This window comes from Paroedura picta, chromosome 1 (assembly GCF_049243985.1).
Source record: "Paroedura picta isolate Pp20150507F chromosome 1, Ppicta_v3.0, whole genome shotgun sequence".
Classification (NCBI taxonomy): Eukaryota; Metazoa; Chordata; class Lepidosauria; order Squamata; family Gekkonidae; genus Paroedura; species Paroedura picta.
Genome location: NC_135369.1, coordinates 10,556,839 through 10,576,450, shown reverse-complemented (window position 1 = coordinate 10,576,450; position 19,612 = coordinate 10,556,839). Strand labels below are relative to the sequence as shown.

Sequence of the window (19,612 nt, the reverse complement as noted above, 5' to 3'; positions counted from 1 at the left end):
ATTCTATGATTCTATGATTCTATGATTCTATGATTCTATGATTCTATGATTCTATGATTCTATGATTCTATGATTCCATGATTCTATGATTCTATACACCACACAGTCCGGTCGCTACATCACCCAGGCAACGGGCAATCCGCCTCTGTTCGCTCCCTGCCTCGTAAGCTCCTTTGGGGCTCCAGCCCTTTCCATCATGTGGCAGGGAGTTCCATAAGCCAACAAACAGTTAATTAAGCTGGCAGTGAAGACATGGCACCAGGCAGCCACCAGTGAGCACGGCCTTCTGCCGTGGGTACATTTCCTAAGGATCGTCTGGCCACTCCCGGGACACTGGGTTAGGCTGAGTGCTGATTGCATCTCTAAGGGCTTCTTCATAGAGCCATACCTTGGGCCTTACGCACAGGCACAGAGTGTAGGAGGGACTCTGTGTCACCGGCAGCCCGAAGAAGGCAGAAAGACAGGATTCTCCAACTGCGCAATCGGACCGGTGCCAAGGCCTGGGTGACTTGTAAAGCTTCCCGTAGGAACGCCCCAAGAGTGTCTCCATCCCTCGGGAAAAACACACACACACACACACAACAGAGAGGATGTTTCTCTTTAAAAGGAGGCCGACTCAAGCCTCGTGACACAGGTGTGAGTTGGATGCCAAAGGTGGGAGGGACGAGATCTGAAGAGACCGTCCTCAAATACAAGAAGAGCCAGAAAGACACGGACAGACCCGGGCGACTTTAGCAGGCGAAGACAGGCCACGAGCACCACCGCAGTCATGCACGGTAAGCCGTGCACATGTGCGCGTTCAGGGGATGGGGTGGGAAGCTTAGCAGGACCCGACGGCACTGGGGTTATTTCTTCCATCTGGGATCCGCAGCAAGGAATGCAACGTGCTTCTACAAGTCCTGGGGAGGGCTCCATCGTCCGACCGGCCTGCGAAAAAAAAAAAAGTCAAAGCTTTGTAAGAACAAAAACATCGAGGTGGAAAAGAAAGAGACAGGGAAGCCGGAATGGTGTTGAAAGCAGGGTTCGGGGGAAGGGTCTCTGTGCCACTCAGGCCATGGGTGAACTGTCCATGTTTGCTTGTTTATCTTGAAAGGACTATGGGGTCACCAAGTCAACTATGACTTGATGGCACTTTCTACCATCTCTCGATCTGGCATTGTGTTGTGGGTGGGCGTCATCTTGTGTGGCCGATTGTTTTGGCTTATGTGTTCCACGGTCCACGGAAGCATCTGTATTGTTCTGAGGAAACCATGACAACTTGGCAGGGAAGGTCAACTCAGTGGTATGAAAGAATTCCCATCTGCTTTTCTTGAAGACCAAGGGGGCTGTGGTTCAGGGGGTCGCACATGTCTATTTGGCATGCTTAAGGACCCAGGTTCAATTCCCAGATTGGGTAGCAGGTGACGTGAGAGGCCTTCAGCGGAGAACTAGGGGACCTGTTGCTGGTCCAAGTAGACATTACTGACCTCGATGGACCAAGGGTATGATTGAGTAGGTGGCGGCTTCATGTGTTGATGTGGCGAGGCGTCTTGTCGAATCGGACTTGGTTCGATAGATTTAGGAAGTTCGACGCCCCACCAGGAATGTGCTGATGGACTTCTGGGACACAGCTATCTCGTCCCTGGCCACCCGTGTTGTATGTTGATGGACCGGCAAGTTGAGAAAGGAGGCAAACTGGGAGGTCTGTAGACAAGAGACATTAACTGTTCACACCCAAGAGTTATGTTTTCCTAAGCCAAGGGATCGGAAAGGTTTAATTCTGAGCACGATTGCAGTGTCATACAAACTGATAGGATTTCTCAGGATGTAGTTGGCAGCAGGGGCTCTTGGTAATTGTCCACAAGCACCTGGAGAGCTACAGTTCAGCCACCCCTGCTTTAGAGGATGCTACACCCAAAGGATAGTTTCTAATAAATCCCTGTCTTTTGGGATCTGCTAGATGATCCTAGATTCTAGGCCTGTTGTAGCGTCTGGTGGCGTTTGGGATGATTTTTGGACTAATCGTTGAAACGATACCCTCTTTACCCAGCTGTTTCTTTGAATTCAGGCCTGGATTCTGATTCTTCACCTGTCCCTTTGGCTCTTTTTTTAATTGTTTCAAAGCCAGTTGATTTGAGAGAGTTTCGAGAAGGTTTGTCTTCTCGTGTAGGAGAGGGGACGATCGTCTAGAACTTTCTGAGCATTCTGGGCAGCTCATGGGCACCTTTCCAGTGACCTGTAGGGTGGGTAGGTCAATATTGAGATGGAAAGACTGAAGGACAGGGGATTGACCATGTTGTGATTAGAGTGCTGGACTAGGATCCCGAAGCCCCAGGTTCGAATCAACACTGTGCCCTGAATGCTTGCTGGATGACCTTGGATCATCTAGGGCAGGGTAACTGCTCACCCCGTCCATCCATCTCCCAGACTGCTTATCCACTTCCCTCCCTCTGAATAACCTACCTCACAGGGTTATTGTTGTGACGATAAAACGGAGAGGAAAGGAATGACGTTGTAAGCCACTGTGGATTCCCATGTAGGAGAAAAAGCGAGGTATAAGTGTCATTTGCATGGACCACCTCGGTCAGAGGTGGCCCCCGTCTTGGCCACTGCATGGCCTTCACCTCCCAGTCTGACGCCAGACATACAATATTTATTTACTTGATTTGCAACCCGCTTTTCTTCCCAAAGAAGACCCAAAACAGCTGACCTATGAGGCAGGGTTTGGCTGAGCAGAGGCGACTAGTCAGAAAGCCCGTGAATTTCCACGGCAGAGCAGTAATATGAACCAGGGCCTTTCAGAGCCTAGCTGACCGCTCCAAGCACTACATCAGGTAGGCTCCTAGAGATGCATGACTTCATCGATGGAGAAGGAGGCGGTGGGTTCTCCTTCTTTGGAAGTCCTTAAGCAGAGGCTAGGTAGCCATCTGATAGAGATGCTGATTCTGTGAAATTAGGCAGATGGTGAGTGGGTGGGCAGAAGGGATTGGGTCCGTGCTTGGCTCTTGTGGAACTTCCTTGCATGCCCAGGGAAATGTCAATCGTCACTTTGGGGTCAGGAGGCGAATTTAGTCCTTCCCAGACTGACCGGAGATCTTGGGCATGATCTTGGGTGGTCCCTTCCAACTCTATGATTCTAGGGAAAGACAGACTAATGCAAAGAAGGGAACGAAACCTGAAAGCAAAAGAAGAGAGAGGGATATTTAGGGGGCCAACCAAGGGAGAGGGCCCAGAATGGGTTTCTTTTGGTCTCTGATTGGTCAGGGGACGCTTCCTGGTCTTATTCATTCACCTTTATGTTTCATGAATCTCCAATATTATCCTGATCAAGATACAGGAAATATTTACAGAAGCCCAAGTGGATAGATCTGTATTCCAAAAGAATTTGCCCTACCACAACAGATCTTTCCCCACCAAGATAATGACACCCCCTTTGGGTCGAAATGGCACGCTCTGTACTAAGCAGCTTAGGATCGGGGCCCTACCAGTGCACTTCCCACCTGGGGGGAGCTAAACGACCAGGGTGGTATTTATAGAAGCACAACAAAATTTTTCACAGTCAGAGTAGTTCAGCAGTGGAATAGGCTGCCTAAGGAGGTGGTGAGCTCCCCCTCACTGGCCGTCTTCAAGCAAAGGTTGGATGCACACTTTTCTTGGCTGCTTTAGGATGCTTAGGGCTGATCCTGCGTTGAGCAGGGGGTTGGACTAGATAGCCTCTGTGGCCCCTTCCAACTCTATGATTCTATGATTCTAAAATCTAGGTCAAGTGCCTGCAAAGTAAGGATGCCGGGAAAATCTGGACAGAAGTGGCACTTCCTCAGGTCAAGATCGTGAGAAGGGCGTGCCAAACCTGTTAGAACAGCTGTTCCAGGGCTTGATCTCTCTGCTGTGATACAGGAATTGCTAAGAGAGAGGAGAACATGTTTAAGCATGCGCAGAGATCTGTTTCCCTTGGTTGGCGAGCTCTCACACAAAACTAATGCTGCATACTCCGCCCCAACAGAGCCATCAAAGCAGCTAGATATTCCAGACTAGAGGAATCATAGAGCCGGAGGGGACCTCCAGGGTCATTTAGAGCAACCCCCTCCACAATGCAGGAAACTCGTGATGACTAGGAAGCAAAGTTTCCTTTACAAAACTCTCGGCAAAGAGAATCAAGTGCCTTATCACCCAGCGTTTCGTCACCTAGCCTGACACATTTCCCCCTACCTCCTATGCCCCAGAACTCATGGATAGACTGCTCCTGGACGTGGAGGTTCTGTTTAGTGATTACGACCCGTGGAGCTCGGCTGGCTTTATCTCTGAGAATATGCCTTCCCCCCCATCCTGCTGCCTTCCCAAAAACCATTGAAGCTTCCAGCTGTTGCCGTATCTTGTGACAGTTATATTCCCATGAGTTAATTACAGTTTGCGTACGGGCCTTCCTGTTTGGTCTTAATCAAGATCCTACTGTTTTAATCAACAACACTGGCGGCTGATGGGAACTGGAAATTCAACGCCCGCCGTGAGGATTAGGAAGAGTTCACGTCCAAGGAGGGGAAAGGAACTCCCTGCTCGTAAGAGGGTGGCAGAGAGGGAAGGAAGGCAGGAATGGGAAAAGCCGGGAGCTGATCGGGAACGTGTCCTGTCTTGCTGGGTTCGCTCCCGACGCTTGCAGAACTGGCCCTTCTGAGTCACCAGTTCTCCATTGGAAAACTTGGCTCAGTTGAGGAAAACCTCACACGTTTAAATTGTGAGCGATGTGGATTTTAGGCCAGGATGACTTAGAGGTGGCGGAGAGGCTGAGACCTCAGGGTCGGCTGGGTGGGTTGGGGCCACCAGAGCTAGAGGAGAACATGTATTCGAAAGGTTGTCCCTTGGAGGAGGGAAGGGAAAGGTTCCGGTTGGCAGCAGAGGAGAGGACCTGCAGGAAGGGCTTTAAACCAGTGGTCCACAATCTTTTTAAGGCTGCGGACTGGTGGCAGTCAGGAGGGTGATTGTGCCGGCCATGCATGCACGGCCACAAATGCGCATGTGCGGCACACACGCACAAAACTGCAGCACATGCACGTTTGCGGCTGTGCATGGCGCAAATGCGCATGCGCGGCCCTGCTTCCCTCTCCCCCCCCCCCCCCAAAAAAAGAAGCTTGCCGGGCCACAAGCTAATCAGCCACTTTTGACACAGCCCCTTTTCCCCTGGTGTTTTCTATTCATGGTGTACCCCGGTTTTTGTTTGTTGTATTCCAGCCACAGACTCTCAGCTTAATGAGCCTTGCAAGGCTGTCAGGAGCATCAAATAGGGAAAGGAGAATTATGCATGCCACCCTGAGCTCCTAAGAAGGAAGGAAGGGTTACAAAGGTAGTGGATACATAAAACCATACCCTGGGGCCAAGCAGTCTTGGGAACACCCCAATCTCATATGCAGGGGAAGCCTGAATGTTGGTTGGTGGCCCAAGGAGAAGGGAAAGGTGAGGCTGAATGTTTTGAGCTTCGATTCAAATATTCCTGTTTCAGTTTTGCTTCCCCTGTATGAGAAAAGTCACTGAGTCTTTGTTTTTACACGTTTTTCTCCTAATCTGGGAAGCCCGGGAAAGCCCCCATCCCTTCAGATCTCGGGAGTTAAGTCAAATCAGCCCTGGCTAGTAGAATCATAGAATCATAGAATCATAGAGTTGGAAGGGACCTCATGGGTCATCTAGTCCAGCCTCCTGCACTATGCAGGACACTCACATCTGAGTGTCCTCACATTTGAACAGGCCTTGCAGGCCACCTAGTCAATGTAGGATCAGCCTCAACCATCCATGATAAGAGTCTGTCCTGGTACTGCTTGAAGACTGCCGGTGAGGGGGAGCTCAGCACAGAAATGGCCGCTGATGAATTCTGTGAATTTCAACTGAATGACTCGTTCAATTGCATTTGCATGTATTTTTATAACAATGCTGTTTTAGGAGGCCAGGGCAGAGTCTGCACATACTTTGTTTATTCCATTGTCAATCCTGTTGTATTCAGATCGCTTTGAACTTGGGTCTTCCTCTCCCCCCCCCATTGAAACAGGAAAGTCTTCTGCACGTGGTTAGGATAGTTCAGAAGGGGGGGGGGGGAGCCAAGCCTCTTTCTTTCTTTTCTTGAAAAGGGTGGGAGGAGCCAAGCAGGGAGCCTCTTTCTTTTCTTGGAGGGGTGGGGGAAAAGGATCAAAAAAGGCAGAGAAGGGAGGAAAAATCCAGGACTGACAGAAGCTGAGAGAAATTAGGGGCTTCTCCTTTAAGGCAAGTTTGTCACATGACCACCTGTGGCCAATCCTCTACCACGGAGGAGAACCCAGATTCAAAACAGCCTTTAAATATTGAGGCTTAAAAGCACTCTAAGATATCGCACAATAAAGGTAGGGTCACTCCGGATCAATCCTTCTTGCTGCAGAAGGAAATTTTAAATCACCCCAAATCCAAACGGAAATCGCATTCTGTGTAGAGGGCAGGGGCTGAAGAGGACCCGGAAACCCTGAAACTATTAGAGGAAAACTGCTTGAGTGGTCTCAGGAGAGGTCTGGATGCATCAAAAGAAGCGTCCATCTTAGAAGAGACATCTCCAAGTCCCCTCGTGGGACAGCATGCCTCTTCCAAGATGGCTGCCATTCAGATAATTCCCCCCCACACCTGGTATTAATGGAACGTCTGTGCCAATCGAATGCTTCTTGGACTGAGTCATCGACCCGACTCATTGACGTGATTGTTCCCTACCCCCACCCAGGTGCTTGAGCCAAACCCACAAATCCCCGCCTCCAAAATTCCCATGGAAATTTGTCAGTGGGCAGGATAAGAATCTGAAGGGAGGGGGAGGAGAGGAGATTGGTCAAGAAAACCAGGAGCAAAAGTATGTTGTAGTTGGGGAACAGCGTGGTTAAGAGCGGCAGCCTCTAATCTGGAGGGTCGGGTTTGATTCCCCACTCCTCCACATGCAGCTGACTGGGTGACTTTGGACCTAGTCACAGTTCTCTTAGAACTGTTCTCCCAGAGCAGTTCTTCCAGAGCTCCGTCAGCCCTACCTACCTCACAGGGTGCCTGTTTTAGGGAGAGGAAGCGAAACGTGTTTGTAAACTGCTTTGGGGACTCCTTCGGGCGGTGAAATGCGGGGTATTTTATTTTTTAAATTTATTATTAAATTTGTATACCGCTGCTCCCAGGAAGCTGGGTGTTTTCTTCTTCCCTTCGCATTGTACCAAAGGTGGCCTTTGAAAGAAGGTAGAGAGAAGTCATGGTACAGAGAGAAGCCAGAGCATCTGCTTCATCTGCAGAAGGTCCCTGGTTCAATCCCCGGAAACTCAAGTTAAAAGGATCAGATCTTAGGGGACCGGAAAAAACAACTTGCCCGAGATGCCAGGAAGTCATCGCTGGCCACAAGAGTCAAGACTTGATAGACCGGGGATTCCCATCACTTTTCCTGGTCCCTGCCAAGTATTCTTAGAAAGTGGGAGTGGCCAAGTGGCTGCCGTCCAGCAGGGCTTCTTATTGGCCACCGGAGATCTGATTGGCTGTGCAAATTAAAATCGGGTGGCTTCAGGGACAGCTGCCGTCACAGTGTTGGCTCTGTTCTCTTCTCTCTCTCCTCGTTGATGATGCACTTCGAACAAAATTACCCCGCTTGTCCCCTGCACTTGGCCTGCCTTGGTGCTTGGCTGTGCCTACCAGAAGAACGTAAGAGAAGCCAGGTTGGATCAGGGCAATGGCCCATCCAGTCCTCCACTCTGTGTCACACAGGGGCCCACAGCGATGGGACATCTCCTTTGCACGTAGAAGGTCCCAGGTTCAAGCCCTGTCATCTCCAGTTAAAAGGACCAGGCAGTAGAAGACATGATAGTCCTTGGTGGCTGACTGAGAAAGCATCTGCCTGGCATGCAGAAGGTCTCGGGTTCAATCCCTGACGTGTCCAGTTAAAAGGACCATGTAGTAGGTGATGGGAAAAACCTCTGTCCCAAACCTGAAAGACCTCTGGCCCCAAATGTTGCTGCCAGACATACAGGGAGCAGGGACTATGGGTCAGTGGTAGAACATCTCCTTGGCATGCAGAAGGTCCTAGGTTCAATCCCCAGCATCTCCAGTTAAAAGGTGATGAGAAAGAGCTCTAAGTAAGACCCTCGAGAGCTTCTATTGGTCAGCGTAGAGGCTGTGGCTCAGTGGTAGAGCATCTGCTTGGCATGCAGAAGGTCCCAGGTTCAATCCCCAGCATCTCCAGTTAAAAGGTGATGAGAAAGAGCTCTAAGTAAGACCCTCGAGAGCTTCTATTGGTCAGCATAGAGGCTGTGGCTCAGTGGCAAAGCATCTGCTTGGCATGCAGAAGGTCTCAGGTTCAAACCTCGGCATCTCCAGTTAAAAGGGCCAGGCAGGAGGTGATGGGAAAGACCTGCACCTGAGACTCTGGAAAGCCACTGCCAGTCTGAATAGTACTGACTTTGATGGACCGATGGCTTGTTTCAGTGGAAGGCAACGTTGCATGTTCATGTGTGCATATGGCTTGAGGACTGGGTGGATCTCTGGTTTGATTGAGCGGTTGTGTTTTGATCCTCAGGGTGATTGGCAGAGGATCTTTCAATCAATACACTTGACCAGGCATCCCTCTGTCTCTCAAAGCAAAGAGACCGGATTGTTGCAGTCGGACAAGAATTTGGGCACCCCCTCCCTTGACCTAGCTTGGCGGGTGTGCCACCCAATCCTCCACCTGTACATGATGCGCTCTGTAGCAATCAGGGGGCACCATGGCACCCCCACCACCCAACTTGAGAGGCATCTTGAGAGTCCACAAAGACCAGCCCTCTCCTGAGGGTGAAGGATGACATTCCTGCATCCGGGCGGGGACGATGAGATGGAAATTGTTTCTGCAGGGACATTGGGGAGGCGTTCAGGATTGCGATATTCTGTGGGATGGAAGGTGGCTCTCAGGTTGAGAGTGGAGAGGGAGCAGAGCGTCAGCAGGTGTTGGGTGTAGATTGTGAGGACACTTAATTGCTGTCAGTTTGTTATCCGTGGAATCATAGAGTTGGAAGGGGACACACAGGTCATCTAGTCCAATCCCCTGCTCAACGCAGGATCAGCCTCAAGCATCTCCACAAGGCTGTCCAGGGACAGCCCCAGACATTCTACCGCTCTAGGTGAAATGCCAAGATAGTACTCTTTGTGAACTAGATCCCCGATCCTGGGAGTATGGTGACTGGCCCAAGGTCACCCAGCAGTCCTCCTGTGTCTCAAAGCAGCTAACAATCACCTTCCCTTCCATTCCCCACAACAGAAACTGGGCCTGGCCCAAGGTCATCCAGCAGGACTCTTGTGTCTCAAAGGGGCTTATAATCATTTCCCTCCCTCTCCCCACACCCAACCAACTCTTCTTCTTCTTCTTCTTCTTCTTCTTCTTCTTCTTCTTCTTCTTAGGTAGGTGAGGCGGAGAGAACTCTTAGAGAACTGGCCCAAGGACATCCAGCATGACCCTTGTATCTCAAATCAGCTTACAATCACTTTCCCTTCCTCTCCCCACACCCTGTGAGGTAGGTGGGGCTGAGAAGAAGAAGAAGAAGAAGAGTTGGTTCTTATATGGCGCTTTTCCCTACCCGAAGGAGGCTCAAAGCGGCTTACAGTCGCCTTTCCATTCCTCTCCCCACAACAGACACCCTGTGAGGTGGGTGAGGCTGAGATAGCCCTGATATTCCTGCTCGGTCAGAACAGTTTTATCAGTGTTGTGGCGAGCCCAAGGTCACCCAGCTGGTTTCATGTGGGGGAGCGCAGAATCGAACCCGGCATGCCAGATTAGAAGTCCGCACTCCTAACCACTACACCAAACTGGCTCTCACAATAGAATAGGCACCTTGTGAGGCAGGGAAGGGGCTGAAAGAGTTCGGAGAGAACTGAAGCTAGCCCAAAGTCACTTAGCAGACTCAAACCCAGTTCTCCAGTCCGCTGCTCTTAGCTACTACACCACACTGGCTCTCACAAAGAGAAATGCTTATCCTGTGAGCTTCCCCATGTTATTTGTTTGGCTACTTTTGGGGACAGGATGCAGGTGTGAACCAGAAGGACCTTTACAGTCTGTGCCAGTTATGCAAAACGGTATGCAGAAACGTGCTAATTCTTCTTTTGGGGTTCTCCCAGGCAAGAGAAGGAAATAAACCTATGGGGGACTCTCAAACCCACCTCCTGACTTCTGCAGATCCTGCCTGGGTCCACCTGCCTTTCCTGTTTCAGAATTTTCAGCGGAAACTGACGAGCCCCAGGAAATGTCTGTGGCCTACAAGTCCCATGAACCCCTGCCAACATGATGCTGCCAGGGAATCCTGGGAACTGTAGTCCATGGACATCTGGAGAGCCACCGTTTGGCCAAGCCTGTGGCTAGTTATAGTCTTGTCCCGAAGGCTTTGCAGAGGACTTCAACTGTCCCTCCCTTTCCCGGACATCCTCCACGCCTTTCTCCCGTTCACTTACCTGGTGGTGCCTGACTGTTAATGGTTTGGGCCTCAGTGGAAGCATTTTTTTTGTCCTTGCAAGAAAGGGAAGGGAAGACAGGTTGGAAATTGAGAGCAGCTGACCCCTTGCAAAGAGGCCTGGGCATGTATCTGGAGACTGCCACCAGGAGGCGCTGTAGGAAAAAAGAGGCGATTGGAAGATGCAAAGTTTTGCAGAACCCCTTGCCCTACAACAGGGGTAGTCAACCTGTAGTCCTCCAGATGTCCATGGACTACAATTCCCATGAGCCCCTGCCAGCGTTTGCTGGCAGGGGCTCATGGGGATTGTAGTCCATGGACATCTGGAGGACCACAGGTTGACTACCCCTGCCCTACAATGCCTGTGTGTTAAATTAAATTATGGGGTAGGGTTAAGGGGTGGGGGAAAGCAATGGCTGGGGGGGCATCCCGAATGAGGGACACAGCCCTTTTCTCCCAGGGAATTCTGGGAGATTTCTAACCGTCCCCAACCACGCATTCTCCAACTAAGGACTGTTTCTCCTTCACTACTTTGCATGTAAAAAGGAAAAAAAGCTGTGGAAAGCAGTGCTAAATTCTAGGCCCAACACTCCTTAGGCAAATGCTGAAGTTTGGGTGAGGTTTGGGGAGGATATGATGTCAATTCCAGTTATTGTGATAGGAACTTCCCTTATTTTCTATGGTAAAGACCATAGAGACTAATGGGATATTCCTAGAGTGTCACTATGAAGGCAATTTGGGGGTGAGGCTGGGAACTCTGAGCCAGGCCAGGGAAATTGAGAAGTCTAAGCTATGCATGTGGGTTGAAATATATGCACAGAACTTCTGCACCCATAACTGTATAGGATCTGGGGCACCCAGGTTTCAATCCCCACCCCACCATGGAAGCTTGCCAGGTGACTTCAAGCCAGTCATGTACTCTCGGCCTAACCTACTTCACAGGGTTGTTGGGAGGATAAAATACATTTTCAGGCTTTGAGAAATGCCAGAAGTGCTGCGATTATACAGAATAGCATAGCTGTGGACACGCCCCTCGCCCCCCTTCCCATCCCTCCTGGCCCATCATTGGCCATTTTGGGAGAGGAGGGCGGGTCAACATGACCATATCACCCAATAAATATTTAACAATTAAAAAAAATAAAAATAATTAACTTCCACCCATTCAGGAAAGCCTTCCAGAGCCATCAAGAAACTCCAGGGTTTCATGAAACCCGGACTGAGGAGGCCTGGTCCAATTCATTTCAGCGATTCTTTCAAGGTCATCTGCTCTGGTCTATTAATCAGCTCCCATCATTTGGCCGTGAATCTGAAAGGGGAGGGTGGAGTTCACTCTCTGCTAGGGTTACCAGTCCTCAGTTGGGAACGGGGGTCCCCCAGTTTGGCATCCCCCCCTCCCGTGCTTCAGCTGTTCACAAAACCAGGGAAATCACCCTCTTCCCCAACCAAGCAAGAAGCCTGAAAAAGAAATCTGATGTTTCCATGTCATCTGGAAATTAGGTAGGAACATCAGTGCTATTAAGGGAGATGCTCTGGTTTTTGGGCAAAACTATAGTAAGGAGGTAATTGATGGCTCCTGGATTTCAGCCACTTGGTGGCTCCTGGATTTTGGCCACTGTGTGACTGCAGCGTTGCTTCTGGCCTGATCCAGCATGGCTTCTCTTATGTTCGCATGTTATTGGCCTTGAGGTTCATCAAGGTTCAGCCATCTCTTGATTCTACAGGATGCAGAACTATGAGCGGATACATCCTTTCTCTAGTGCAGGGGTGGCCAGACTGTGGCTCCCCAGCTGCTCATGGACTACCATTCCCATGAGCCCCTGCTGGCACGGGCTCATGGGAATGGTAGTCCATGGGTCTCTGGGGAGCCTCAGTGTGGCCACCCCTGTGTCTGGTGCATTTGTTTTTATTTTTGTTTGATTTGTCCCTAAGGGGACTCAAGGCGGCTTACATCATGCTCCCCGTCTCCTTTTTATCCTCCTGACAACCCTGTGAGAGAGGTTAGGCTGAGAGTACATGACTGGCACAACATGAGTTGAGAAAGGGTAAATTGGACTGTTCTTCTTAGACGGCTTCTTTCTTGACATCAGTGACTCACATGGAGTTCAGATGACCTTCTCACCAAAGGCCAGAGAGAGACTGGACAGGGATAACCGCTTGTCAAGGCCAGTGACTGGACATGACAGACTGTCCCTGGTAAAGAGGAGCACTTGTCTCATCTTTTCCTGTCCTCCCTGTCCTCTCCCCTCCCTTGGGCCAAGGCTGGGTGGTTGAGCACGGGCCGACCCCGCCCGGCACCCCTCTGAGCCCTGCCTTATGTCAAGGGTGTGCTCCTTCAGCCCTGTGACATATTTATGACAGGGCGTGTGGATTAGACCTGACAGGTATGAATGATGCCCCCTTCTGGCAATCGGGGCCAATTTTGAACCAGCTTCTTAAATGAGGCTCTAATCCATGCCCGTAAATCTACGCTCGGAGCTGCCAAATTCCTGTGCTTGGCCTCCTAGGCCTTACATCAGAAAATCCCAGCACGTCTTACATTTTCTCCTCCTCAAATAGACATAGCAAACCCTTCTCTGCATATAGCAGGGGTGGCCAAACTGTAGCTTTCCAGCTGGAAGGGGTTAATGGGAATTGTAGTCCATGGACATCTGGAAAGGCAGTTTGGCCACCCCTGGTCTATAGCTAGCTTGGTGCAGTGGTTAAGGGAGAGGCTGATTCTGTGAAGGCTCAAGGGGGTGGCGGGTTACAGTGGATGAGCAATAGGGTTGTGAGTGTCCTGAATAGTGCAGGGGGTTGGACTAGATGGCCCAGGATGCCCCTTCCAACTCTATTAGTCTATGATTCTATGATTCTATTCCTAATCTAACTGTGCAAACTGCACATTTCCTCCGACATCCCCTGTAGAATATTCTTCCTGTGTTTTTGAGTCATGCCCACCATAGTTCTTGTTCAGTCCAATAGTTAGGGCGCTAGATGGTGAAAAACTATTTCAGAATCCTTGCTGCTCTTGGGGCAGCTTTTGGTCTTGCATATTCTACCTCACAGCAGGACTCGCCAGTGGAAAAACTCCCACAGAAGAACACCAAATGACATGTTCTACTTGCAGGAACCTCCCAGGACTTTATGGGAATAAGCTGACTTGGCACATTCTGAAATGAAAGCTCCTGTTTTCCTGTAGGGCACTCGAAACCTGGTGGTGGAGAAAGCCAGTTTAAAAGTGTGCCAGATCAATAAAAGCAGTCAGGGTGTCTTTTGTAATAAATCACGAACAGTTCCTTGTGCTGAAGAACAAGAGGCAAGCCTACCCTGCAGGGCTCTTGGGAGCAAAGCAGTTGCCCTGAGCTCTGGGGAGGAAGGAGTGGATCCAACTGCATGTTGAAATGTTGACCCAACTAGATCAAACTTCATGCAAGTGTGATTTGTTTTTCTTTCAGTTGTGAGGCATTTGGTGGTGGTGGTAGGGATGGTGATCACTGCTTTGTAGGTGAGTCTGCAAACACCTGGAATGAGTCTTAGGCCAAAGTTCTATGCTCTCCAGTTGGAACGAGAAAAAGCACAAGTTTATCTCCAACCAGGAGCAAAGTTGGCTAGAACTCTTTGCACCTCTGCTGGCATTGGGAGTTTTAACTGCCACGAGCTGACTAGTCCGGGAGTGGCAGTAACAAAATCAAATTAATAAATAATAAAATAAAAATAAAATAAATAAATACCCAAAGGAGCAGCAGTACTGGCTGCTTAAAGAATAACACTTTTACCGAGAATTGACACAACCATGTAAAGAAGAGAGGAGAGAAAAAGAGAGAGTCCTAACAGTTTAACTGACTAATTCTGTTTTCTTCTGGAGGCAAGCCGGGAGGAAGCACGCTCAAAGGAGAGTTTAGGAAGTTATTAATGTAACCTTGCTAAAATACACATCTCCTCTGATTCCCCCTGCAGGATAGTCTTCATATATGCTGTCGAATCATGCACACTACAGTTCTTTTTGTGGAAATGAGTTAGCTCAGGTTGCAGGCTCAGTTTCTGAGACGTCATGGGATACCCGTGAGTATTCCATAACATTTCCAAAACTGAGCCTTGCAATGTACACAAATATTCGAACTCATCAGATGTTTTCTTGGCTCAGGCACAAAACAGGGCTGTGTGTCCTTTGGCTGAAAAGGGAGTCAACCCCATAATCAAGGGGTTGCTATGCAGGTAAGGCGGTGGCAGGTGAAGGGCAAAGGGGAAGGGCATGTGCATTTCGTCCTTTGCTACCCCAAAATTACATCCTGCCTTTCCCTTTACAAAATCTGTTAAACATCTTCATTATACTGTATGCTTATATGCATGGACTGGTAATTCCCATTTCATTGTATCTGAGGAAGTGTGGATGTACACAAAAAGTTATACCTCGATGGAAGCTTTATTGGTCTTAAAGGTGCTGCTAAACTCAAACTGGGTTAGGGTTAGTGGGCCTTACACGAACGTTATATATATCAAGTGCTATATAAATGCTATTTAAAGTGCTTAAAGTGCTATATAAAGTGCTATATGCTTAAGTGCTATATAAATGTTTAAAGTGCTGTAAGCTTAAAATGCTATATAAATGATAAGTAGCATGTATCAGCCCGTTCACACCAGAACTTATGGTGAACACATGAAACGGTGTTATACTGAATCAGAAAAGTCGGTATTGCTTACTCTAAGCTTTCTCAATCATGGTTTCATGAACCCCTGGGATTTCTTGATGGCCCTGGAAGGGTTTCCTGAATGGGTGGGACTTAATGAATTTTTAATATATTTTAAAAAATTGTCAAACAATTATTGGGTAATATGGACATATATGGTTGTGTTGACTCGTCCCTCCTGATGGCCAATGATGGGCCTGGAGGGGGAGGGAAGGGGAGGCGCACTGGGTGGGCGTGTCCTCAGCTTTCCTTCCCAACCGTATTCTGCACCACTTCTGGGGTTCCTCGAAGCCTGAAGAATGTTTCAGGGGTTTCTCAACAGTAAAAAAAAGTTGAGAAACGCTGGTCTACTTAGACTCGTAGTAGTCTCAGGCTGAATTATTGTTATTGTCATTGTTATTGTTTATTGTTTATTGTTATTGTTATTAAAGTATTATTACCTGCCATTCCTGAGACCGGCTCGTGGCGGGTTACAGTTGTCCATGCTAAAGGCCCCAATAAAATCCCATTAAAAGAATCTAAGGACACCAAAACATACAACCACAAACCCTACAACATGGCGGTAGTCATTAATCTCCCATCCCGCCCATAAAATATCTAATAAGGGGAGTGGGAAGAGGTAAAGTCTTTCCCTTCTCCTCCTGCGTGGTCCTTTTAACTGAAGATACCTGGGATTGAACCAGGGACCTTCTGCATGCCAAGCAGATGTTCTACCACTGAGCCACAGCCTTTACGCTGACCAATAGAAGCTCTTGAGAGTCTTAATGAGAGCTCTTTCACATCGCCTCCTGCCTGGCCCTTTTAACTGGAGATGCCTGGGACCTTCTGCATGCCAAGCAGAGGCTTTGCCAGAGAGCCACGGTATTGTCTCGAAGCCAGTATTGTCTCCTCAGCTCTCCAAGGTCTCAGGCTGAGGTCTTTCCCATCACTTCCTACCTTATCTCTTTAACTGGAGATGCCTGGGATTGAACCAGGGACCTTTCACAGGCCCAACAGAGTCTCTGCCACTGAGCCACAGCCTCTCCCTTCTATCCCCATTTGATTTGATGATGATTGTAACCTGCCGCGAGCCTTTGAGGAGTGGCGGACAATAAATTGAATGAATGAATGAATGAATGAATGAATGAATGAATGAATGAATGAATGAATGAAGCTAGGTGCATCAGTGGATGCAGATTTGAAGTTCACCTCCGTTCTCCTTGCAGGAGCCAAGGGAGCCAAGGGAGGACCAGTCATGATCGGCGACCCCTCTGAGCTCGAGTGGGCCATCCAGACCCTGGTGAAGAACTACGACCGGTACTCGGGCAAAGGCGGCTGCTGCTGCTGCTGCAAGAAACAGCGCGGGATCAGCAAGGGAGGCTTCCGCAAGATGCTGACCCACGAGCTCAACCACATGCTGACGGTGAGATGGGGAGGCAGCTGGAATGACCAAGGGTTCGGGAGGGCGGCGAGGGGTTCAATGGCAGCCGTGATTGCTGCTGGAAGTCTTCAGGAAAGAAGCTGGAGAGGAACGTACCCATCACGCAGCATTCCGCAAATTCCGCACAACAAGCCGCGGGAGATTTGCAGAGAAAGAGGCACGGTGGCAAAAGTTTGCGGATTGCAAAAATTAGGAAAGCCAGGGAAGGGCACAGATTTTTGTGGGAGGGTGCAATAGCAAGAAGGACAGTTATTTTAGCTTTGCGAAGTTATTTTAGGTTTAGGTAGGCTCTACGCGGGCCTGCCCTTAGCTTTGACCCAGAAATTATAGCAGGTACAAAATATGGCTGCAAGGGTCCTCACTAGAACTCCTCAGAGGGCCTATATTCAGCCGGTGTTGCATCATCTGCACTGCACTGGTTACCAGTCTTTTCCGGACAAAGTTTAAGGTATTGTTCTTGACCTTTAAGGCTATACGTGGCTTGGGTCCTACGGATCTGTGGGACCGCTTGTCTGCTTATGTCCCCCGCAGGGCACTTTGCTCGGCGGGTAGGAATTTGCAGGTTGTCCTGGGCCCATGGGATGTTTGCCTGGCCTCGACCAGGGCATTTTCGGCCCTGGCCCCAAACTGGTGGAATATACCATATATACTCGCATATAAGCTGACCCGCATATAAGCCGAGGCACCTAATTTTACCACAAAATCTGGGCAAACTTATTGACTCACATATAAGCCGTGCGTGGGAAATGCTCCCTCATCACGGGCTCTCCCATCCAGCATTGCCATTCCTTTTGCCATCGAAGGCAAAAGGAAATATAGATCAGAGTCCCTCAGTCAAACCATTGAGGTCCTTCAAGCTGCCAGAGCAAGCTCAGCTTGCCGTACACATTTGCAAAAGGCAATGCAACGAATGGCTGGCTGGAGCAGGCTTTTATTTCAGTTACCGTATATATCCGTGTATAAGCCGAGGAGGGCTTTTTCAGTGTGAAAGAAAGGTGCTGAAAAACTAGGCTTATACGTGAGTGTATAAGGTAGGTCCATAGATAGATAAATAGATAGATAGATGGATGGATGGATGGATGGATGGATGGATGGAGGGAGGGAGGGAGGAAGGATGGATGGATGGATGGATGGAGGGAGGGAGGGAGTGAGGGAGGGTGGATGGATGGATGGATGGAGGGAGGGAGGGAGGGAGGGAGGGAGGATGGATGGATGGATGGAGGGAGGGAGGGAGGGAGGATGGATGGATGGATGGATGGAGGGAGGGAGGGAGGGAGGGTGGATGGATGGATGGAGGGAGGGAGGGAGGGAGGGAGGATGGATGGATGGATGGATGGATGGAGGGAGGGAGGGAGGGAGGATGGATGGATGGATGGATGCACGGATGGAAGGAAGGATGGATGGAGGGATGGATGGAGGGAGGGAGGGAGGGAGGATGGATGGATGGATGGATGCACGGATGGAAGGATGGATGGATGGATGGATGGATGGATGGATGGATGGATGGATGGATAGATAGATAGATAGATAGATAGGAAAGAAAGTATGGTGAAGAAGAAAAGAGGCACCCTTGTACAATGGGCTGGAAAGAATGGGAATGGGGCGGAGCCAAAGATATTGTCCTTTGAGCAATAGCTCATAAAGAAGCACCCAGCAAACCTGTCAGTTATCACCCATTAAAAAGGAAGTCGAGAGGTGACATTGCATAAGATCGTTTCACCATCAAGCCGGCTGCAAATTTTCATGCCCTTTGCCAATCTTAATGGGGACAGCCTGGCACCAAGGAGCATGATAGCCAGCCAGTCGGCATTCATGGAGGAAAGCAAACAATGGATGGGCCAGGGCAGTGTGCAATAGCAAGTCAGTCAATACTTGCATCAGGGAATGACAATCAGAACGAACAGACTACTGCAGTGGCCAGTAGCAAGCCAGTCGGCACTTGTATTAGGGAATGGCAAACAAAACAAACAGACTAGTGCAGGGTGAAATAGCAAACTAGTTAACACTTGTCTCAGGGAATGGCAAACAAAGCAGACAGGCTAGTTCAATGTGTGATAGCAAGCCAGTCAACACTTGCATCAGGGAATGGCAAACAGAACGACCAGATCAGCGCAGGGTGAAATAGGAAGCCAGTCAGCACATATCAGGGAATGACAAGCAAACAGAACACACTAGTGCGATATGCAATAGCAAACCAGCATCAGGGAATGGCAAACAGAACGGAAAATGTGCAGGAGCAAGCCAGCCAACAACACTTGTATCAGGGAATGACAAACGGTTACGTTAGGAAATGCACACTTTCTGCATGCAGAACGATGTGGGAAGGTTTCTCACCCTCTTCGGGGAGGTGGTTAATATCCTGGCCACTTGTCATCCCTTCCCCTCCTCTTCCCGCCCTCAGGACACCCAGAACAAGCAAGCAGCCAACAAACTGATCTGTGACTTGGATGAGAACCACGACGGGAAGATCAGTTTCGACGAATACTGGATGTTGATCGGCGGCATCGCCAGCCCCATCTCGTGCCTGATCCGACAGCAGGAAGAGTGCGTGAAGTTCACCAAGTAGAAAGCCAACAGGAGAAAAGATGTCGACCACCCCATTGGCCATGTCTCCAGCTCCCCCTGCTGGCTGGGTTGTGTATGACATAGGTTTTGAGTTTCCTCCTGCATAGGTTTTGAGTTTCTTCCTCATCTTGGTGTGACATTGAAGGCTGAAAGGGTTGGGGACATGGATCAATCTGTTAAAACTACTACATGCCCAGCCACCTGTTCCAATTGGATGCCAGCACTCAGGGGTATTGTATCTGGAGATGGGAGGGAGGTGGTTCAAAGTGCGTCGTATCTAAACTGTGAATACCATTGCAATAAAATCTGGAGTCAGACTGAATATCGGAGTCCTGTGTGTGCACGTTTCTTCTTGGGCCTCCTTTTCACTACAGATACCCTGTGAGGTAGGTGGGGCTGAGAGAGCTCCAAGAGAACTTCTCTGTGAGAACAGCTCTATCAGGACTGTGACTAGCCCAAGGTCACGCAGATGGCTGCATGTGGAGAGGGGAATCTCACCCAGACCGCCAGATTAGAAGCTACCTCTCTTAACCACTACA

The 19,612-nt window shown here is 49.4% G+C and overlaps 1 protein-coding gene across 4 annotated transcripts; it reads left to right on the top strand.

Moving 5' to 3' along the window:
• Positions 1-109: 109 nt before the first annotated feature.
• Positions 110-19,395, top strand: LOC143829700 (protein S100-A16-like). 4 transcript variants are annotated; one of them, XM_077320996.1, is made up of 3 exons: positions 110-776; positions 16,294-16,490; positions 18,910-19,395. In XM_077320996.1, the coding sequence occupies exons 1-3, from the start codon at positions 770-772 to the stop codon at positions 19,072-19,074; spliced, it is 369 nt and encodes a 122-aa protein (XP_077177111.1). In that variant the 5' UTR covers positions 110-769; the 3' UTR covers positions 19,075-19,395. The 4 variants fall into 4 exon arrangements, with proteins under 4 accessions (XP_077177111.1, XP_077177131.1, XP_077177123.1 ...); XM_077321016.1 differs by lacking the exon at positions 110-776 and adding an exon at positions 1,262-1,282; XM_077321008.1 differs by lacking the exon at positions 110-776 and adding an exon at positions 1,323-1,491.
• Positions 19,396-19,612: the final 217 nt, after the last annotated feature.